General features: G+C 38.8%; 1 protein-coding gene across 6 annotated transcripts in view; it reads left to right on the top strand.

The window, feature by feature from the left end:
• LOC106873416 (CUE domain-containing protein 1) overlaps nt 1–6,838 on the top strand; it is a 188,795-nt gene extending 181,957 nt beyond the window's left edge. For 5 of the 6 annotated variants that reach the window (XM_052975072.1, XM_052975105.1, XM_052975043.1 and 2 more), the window contains 5 exons: nt 1,778–1,849; nt 4,133–4,255; nt 4,366–4,438; nt 5,864–5,975; nt 6,071–6,838. In XM_052975072.1, coding sequence (XP_052831032.1) covers nt 1,778–1,849; nt 4,133–4,255; nt 4,366–4,438; nt 5,864–5,975; nt 6,071–6,160 — 470 coding nt within the window. In that variant the 3' untranslated portion in view covers nt 6,161–6,838. The remainder of the gene's footprint in view (nt 1–1,777; nt 1,850–4,132; nt 4,256–4,365; nt 4,439–5,863; nt 5,976–6,070) is intronic. The other variant, XM_052975153.1, reaches the window with a different exon arrangement.
• Nucleotides 6,839–6,844: the final 6 nt, after the last annotated feature.

The raw sequence follows: 6,844 nt of genomic DNA, 5'->3' as shown, positions 1-6,844 counted from the left end.
CAACCACATAGTTTCAGGTTCAATCCCATAGCAGGTTCAACCACATAGTTTCAGGTTCAATCCCATAGCAGGTTCAACCACATAGTTTCAGGTTCAATCCCATAGCAGGTTCAACCACATAGTTTCAGGTTCAATCCCATTGAGCAGCACCTCTGGCAAGCATTTCTTCGGGCTGACTGATGCCTTCAAAGGGATTTGAGAGACAGAAACTCTGTCAAAGCCCATTGTATGTGTGTGTGTTCCCCCACTACTTGGCAACCAGTGTTGGTTTGTTTCTGTCCCCCATAACTTAGCAGTTTGGCAAAGGAGATGGATAGAATAAGTGTAAAACTTAAAAACAAAAATAGGTAGTAGGGTTGATTTGTTCAACTAACCCTTCAAAGTATGCCCCAGCATGGCCAGGGAACAAGTAAAAGCTAAAAGATACCATTTCTGGTAGTGTAAGAATTTCTCTTTTTTTTTTGTTCTTCTTTGTGTCCAACATCCAAGACACACCTGATGGAGCTGCAGCATTGAGTACCACTAGTGCTGCTGCCTTAACGAGAAGTTCTAGGAACCTCTGTTGGTCAGGGTTAACCCTGAGTCTGTATACACAAGCCTTAACTGAGGTTGTTGACGACTGGCTGTTCCCCATATGTGTAAGTCTCCCCTCCTCACACCACCGGCCTTGTCCAAAAGAAAGGTTGCTGTTTTAGCACCATTTACAGCTTGGTACCAGTGATATCACAGGTGTTGCTTTTGGAAGACAAAGGCTGGAATGGTCACTACAAGGTACCACATTTGCTCTAATATTTCTAACAATCCACTGGATTCTACTTTGGATCATCAAGTTTAAACACAACATCCAAAGAGAAACATCATGGCTGATTTGCTACTCTTTTGATAAAGTTGTACCATTATTTAATTCTTCCTGAAGATATGCTGGGGGATGACTGTTGGTAGGACAGTATTGTTTATTTAGTTGCTTCAAGCAGAGAAGGCCCGTGGCACTAATGTCATCCCTTCCATTACGCTCCAGAACTTGCCCCCTATATTCATTGCTCTCTTTTGTCACATGTCTCATGTCTGAGGCAGAGCAAACGTATTTATAGAATGTCTAAGATGTGTATTAGATGAAGCCTTCAGAGGAGGGCTGCCTGTCAGTGGTTGAAGATAAACCGAAGATCTCCACCAAAGGGGAAAGCTTGTTGTTATTGTTGCATTCTTCCTTGAATAGAAATAATTTTAATTTTCTTTGAATTTTACACAAAATGATCTTTATAAGTTTAGAGATGAGCTTCCTGCTAAAAAAAAGTATCAACATGGTTAGATTTGGTTGGATACTGTACAAATAAATAATTATCTTTTACTTGCTTCAGTCATTAGACTGTGGCCATGCTGGGGCACGGCCTTGGAGAATTTTTAGTCCTTGGACGATGACAGAATTAGAGGGAGCTTGCGCTCATGTCAGTTTGCAGTGACTACCTTTCTGGTCTCCGTGGCTGAAGAGGAGGTAACCTCTCCGAAATGCATGCGTTCCACAGTCTGGTCAATGGGCGCTGTGAAAGACTCGGTTTCTTGGCACCTATTTGTCAACAGCGAGAAGTTTTCTCCATGACAAAATGCAGTGAATGGCTGTCTTACACCTTCAAAGATACCTCAAGCATGTTTAAACTAGTAACAAGTTTGTATCAATATTTTTTATCCCCTTCTGGCCTTGGTGCCAAAATTTGAAATCAATATTTTTTTTATCCCTTTGAAAAGTAAATGGTCTGTGATGTGTCCCCTTTGATTGTAGATCGAATGAATGCAGCTGCTTTTGAACCATCTGCTCTATCTCAGCCGTCACCGACTGGACCAAAAGAAAGTGGTGAGTTCTCTCTATCTACATAGTGTGTGCCATTAAAATAACTACCTCCAGACTTCTTTATAATAGAAACCATTTATTGAGCCAATTTCTGCTGGTGTTCTTTGTGTTAGAAATAACAGCTGAGTCTTTTCCAAATTATGCTCTGTCTTTAAAAGATGGGATGGTCATGACTAGAATATCTTTGTTTACTCATCTCTCGGATCAGGGCTGACCTGGTTTAACAACAACAACAAACGCTGCTGTTAGAATTATTAACTCTTTTCATACGATTCCACCTGAGACCACCTCTGATTTTGTGATACAAACTTCACATTTTGAAGTTAAAACCTGCCATCAAAATTTCATGTTTAATAATGAGTTATTTTATTAAATTATTCATTATTTTTGGAATTAATTATGGTTACAAAAGGGTTAATGAATGATATGAGAGAGAAGAAGAAAAAAAAAGAGAGAAATTTATAATATTTGTTTCTTCTTCTTTGCACAGGCTTTCTTTCTCCATCTTTATAGATTACCATCATCATCATCATCAACTTTTCTATGTTTTTGCATGAATCAAATGGAATTCATTAAAACAGTTATGTACACACACACACACACACATTTAGTGCAGGCATTGTTGTGCGATTGAGAAACTTGCTTCCCAACCTTGTGGTTTGGGATTCAGTGGTACCTTGGGCAAGTGTCTCTTCTCACAGACTTAAAGCCAACTGCAGGTTTCCAAATGGATTTGGAAGATGTAAACCAGAAGTCTGTTGCGTGTGTGTGTGTGTGTGTGTGTGTGTGTGTGTGCGTCTTGACATCACATGGCAGTTGTAAACAAACATCACTGGCCATGGGAGGTGGGGGGAGATATAACGGTCAGTAGCAGGGAGAGTATCTAGCTGTGGAAAAGTTGCTTCAACAAATTCCATCTGACTCAGGAAAGCATGGAAAATGGATGTTAAGATGATGATAGATGGTGTATGTATATGTATATGTATGTGTATATATATATATATATATATATTCACAATTTAGGTTAGTTGAAAGGGAATTTGGCAGCACCACCTCTAGCCAAACAATTATTCTGTGCTGATGAAGGGAAATAACCCGGAAATTGCGATACACAGATATTGTTTTGAGCAGAGTGGGGGTGCTAGATTCCCTTGTTTGAAAATGTAAGGACACAGATCGTGTCGTATAGCCAACTGGAGATGATGTCTCCTGGAGCTAAATTACAGCAACATCCGTCCTAAACCAGGACTGCCATGTTATTTTGGCAAACAATCTTCAATCAGAATATTTGTTTGTAAATTAATGAATGTTTATGGTGTTGGATATTTGTTCTTTTGTTTTTGTTAGGAATTCCATTCTGAAATGAGGTGAGATGAGGCATAGAGTGTAGTGTTGTTAAAGAACACACATTGTGGAGCAGGGAACATGTTTGATTGTCTTGGATTTCTTTGAAAGTTGTATAAAACTGAACACTTTCTTGATTCTCCACTACCAATATGGTGGGATCCGACAGGGCTGAGGACTGCATTGAGCTCTGGTCTATGCTCTGGCATGCTCACTATGGCTGGGTGTCCTTAATGGCAGCCACTTTACAGTGTGTAATGGGTGCATTTTACATGGCACCAGCACGAGTAAAGTGAATGACTTTGATCAAAGACGCAATGTGATGCCTGGTTCAGGAATTGAACTTCTGACCTTCATCTTGAGCCTAACATCCTAACCACTAGGCTTACATGCCTTTACAGAACGTGTTAAAAGTATTATCGTTGTTTTAATGTTCACTTTTCCATGCTTGAATGGGTCAGATAGAATTTGCTGAGGCAGATTTTCTACAGCCAGATGTATTTCTTGGTACCACTCCACTCAGTTTCCAAGCAAAGTAATATTTCCCCATGTCCAAACACATCAACACAGAAGATTGAAAATGAACATCACTTGTTTACACTTATCATGTGACTTCAAGAAAAGACACACACACAACAAGCTTCTTTTAGTTTTGTCTACCAAATTCACTCACAAGGTTTTAATTGAGGACTTAATAGAAAACACTTGCCCAAGGTACCATTGTGATTGAAAAGCATGAATATTGAAGTGGTTTGTTTTCATTCCATTATATGAACCACTATGGAAGGTATTGAACTCATAGTGTTGCTTTTAGCAGTTTTGGATGTTAAACTTCAAAACGGTCAACTGGAATATTCCTAATTTGGTCATATTAATTCTTGTTACAACATAAATAGTTGTCACTTGCAATTTCCATTCATATTTTGTTGTTGTTGTTGACAGATATTGAGGGCTACGGTCATGATAATCAAGAGACCTTGGAAGCTTTCCCGTTTAGTCAACCACTCCCCTCCTCTGTTGACGAGGATGCAGAATTACGAAGCCAATTAAAGCACATGGGACGTGGTCAGTACCTTTTCTCACTTTCAAGATTCTTTTCATATAAACCTTTGTCAGTCAGTCTCGCTTGTTAAAAATCTCTCTCACTTCTCTCCTTGTTTTCTGTTTTATTCTAGCTTCCAGAAAACAGTTTGTAACTCTAGCAAGGAAATTCTTCTCAAGACGGAAAAAGAAATCTTCTCGAGACATGTATCCTTTGAAACAGTTCTCTTTCTTTGATATTATCTTTGTACATTTATGGTGGTTTTTTTTATGTCCATCTTTTAATGCCAATATGGATTCGACAAATGCATTGCAGCATTCTTTTATGGAAGTATGGCAAGAAGTTTGCCTTCAGGTTCGATCCCATTGTGTGGAACCTCAGGCAAGTGTCTTCTAATATAGTTCCTGGGCCAACCAAAGTCTTGTGAAGAGCTGCCCAGACTCCGTATCTGTTTTGGCATGGTGTCTATGGCTGGATGCCCTTCCTTAATGCCAACCACTTTACAGGGTGGACTGGGTGTTTCTATGCAGCACCAATATGGGTGCTTTTTACCTGGTACCAGCACCCATGAGCCTGCAAGGTTAGGAATGCTCGGCTGGAAAAGGATGCAGGGGACAGCCACACTTTTACTTAGCTTGATGTGTGTCTTTTCAAGCACAGCAAACTGCCAGGAGTCTCAGACCCCTGTCATCTCCGCTGTAAGTCTCAATGTCTGTAGATCCTTTCTTATCACTTCATCCTGTGGGTCTACCTTTTTCATGTGTTCTCTCTACAATTTGAGATCAGCAACTCTTAGTGCAGCTGTCTTCATCCATATGCATTGCATGGTTGTACCAGCACATCTTCATCTGATGCCTCATACACCCAGTTTTTCTCTCAAGTCACACTTTGTCATATATGCACACTGACATTACCCATCCAATGGAGCATTTACTGGCTTCATTTCTTTCAAGCCTTCACATATCCTCAGTAGTCACAGCCGATGTCTCACTGCCGTGTAGCATAGCTGTTTGGATGCAGACATCATACAATCTGCCTCTCACTCTGAGGGAGAGGCCCTTCATGGCTAACAGAGGTTGTAGTTCTCTGAATTTTACCTAGTCTATTCTTATTCTAGCAGCTATGCTTTCAGAACAACCTCCCCCACTACTAACTTGGTCAGCTAAGTAATGGAAACTGTCTACTACTTCTAAGGACCCCCACTGACATTCGAGGGAGTTTATTTTCTGTACACTCCTGGTGTTTAATGTTCCTGTACATCTGCCACATGTAAAAGACTACTTTCTTTGTTAGTCTTCCAGTGATACCACTGCACCTCTTATGTGTCCATCGCCTGCACTGGGTACACCATACAGAGTTTCTCCCGACATCTTTTCTACATATTGAGCAGGGCCGTCTCCCTGAAGGGATCTGTGGTTTGTCTGTTTTTCTACTTAAATATTTTAGTGAAGACCAAAGTATTGATATCATATTGGAAATTAATAATTAAAACACTGTGGCATTTTGTTTACTCATTAGAAATATTGTCAGGAAAGGGTTAAATGAATTGAAAACGACATTCAAAAATGGTTTGGTGTTGGGGTTTGTGTGCAAACTTTGCTGCAACAAAATATTCCTTAATGTCAATTTAGCCTTGGAGAAAAAATTGCTCCATCAATGACTAATCTTTTGGAAGACGAAGAGCAACCAGAAGACGACCTCCCTGCAGCTTTTCTCGAAGACAGACCAGTTTTTGAACCATTGGTTGGTCTCATTATGCTTCATAACAATGATTTTTTTTTTGTTTTTTTTGTATTTATATTTTTCTTACATTCATTATTAAATTTTGTCTTTTTCAGCCGGACACACTGCCTATGAACAGAACAAATCAACGCTTCTCACAAGCAATGTCAAACCATACGGTCAACAGACGTTCTGATATTGTCTGAAAACGAGTTCTTTGCATAAAAAATACTCCAGATAAAAAAAAATTTTTTTAAAACAAAATGTACTCTGACTTTTAAAAAAATAAGCCATCTTAGGGCAATTGATAAAAAAACTTTTACATAATAATGTTCTTGATTCATTGAGATTACAATTGACATTCAACTGGGTGTGCAATCACATACATACACACACACACACAAATATCTGCTTTTCTGCCGACATATATTTTTAATATAAAATGCGTGTTTATAAGTTTTAAGAGTACATATGTACATGAGTGCGAGTGAAATCGGTGTGCATTAATGGTCACAATTTTACAACTTCCCTGCAGTAACACACACACACACACACACACATGTGCATTTGTTTATTTGCATTAGATTGCATATATTATATATCTCCATCATAGGACAAGCATATCCTATGCAAATCATATGGTTGTTAACTGAGAAACTGTAAAAAAAGGAAAAAAAAACCTAAATGAATGCAAAGTAAACATTTCTTCACTGTATCGAAGAGGTGGGCATGTTTATTTGATTGCCTCTAATCCTTCCTCTGTTCTTCAGAAGATCATCAATTAGAAATGAAATTTGCTGATTAGGCATTATTTTTATTTTCATATGTAAACAAAAATACTCTTTATTGGTTCATACACTCCCATTTTAAAACAGTTATACATACACACA

This window comes from Octopus bimaculoides, chromosome 1, assembly GCF_001194135.2.
Source record: "Octopus bimaculoides isolate UCB-OBI-ISO-001 chromosome 1, ASM119413v2, whole genome shotgun sequence".
Classification (NCBI taxonomy): domain Eukaryota; kingdom Metazoa; phylum Mollusca; class Cephalopoda; order Octopoda; family Octopodidae; genus Octopus; species Octopus bimaculoides.
The sequence above is the reverse complement of the archived record's forward strand: the minus strand, read 5'-3'. Positions and strand labels throughout refer to the sequence as shown.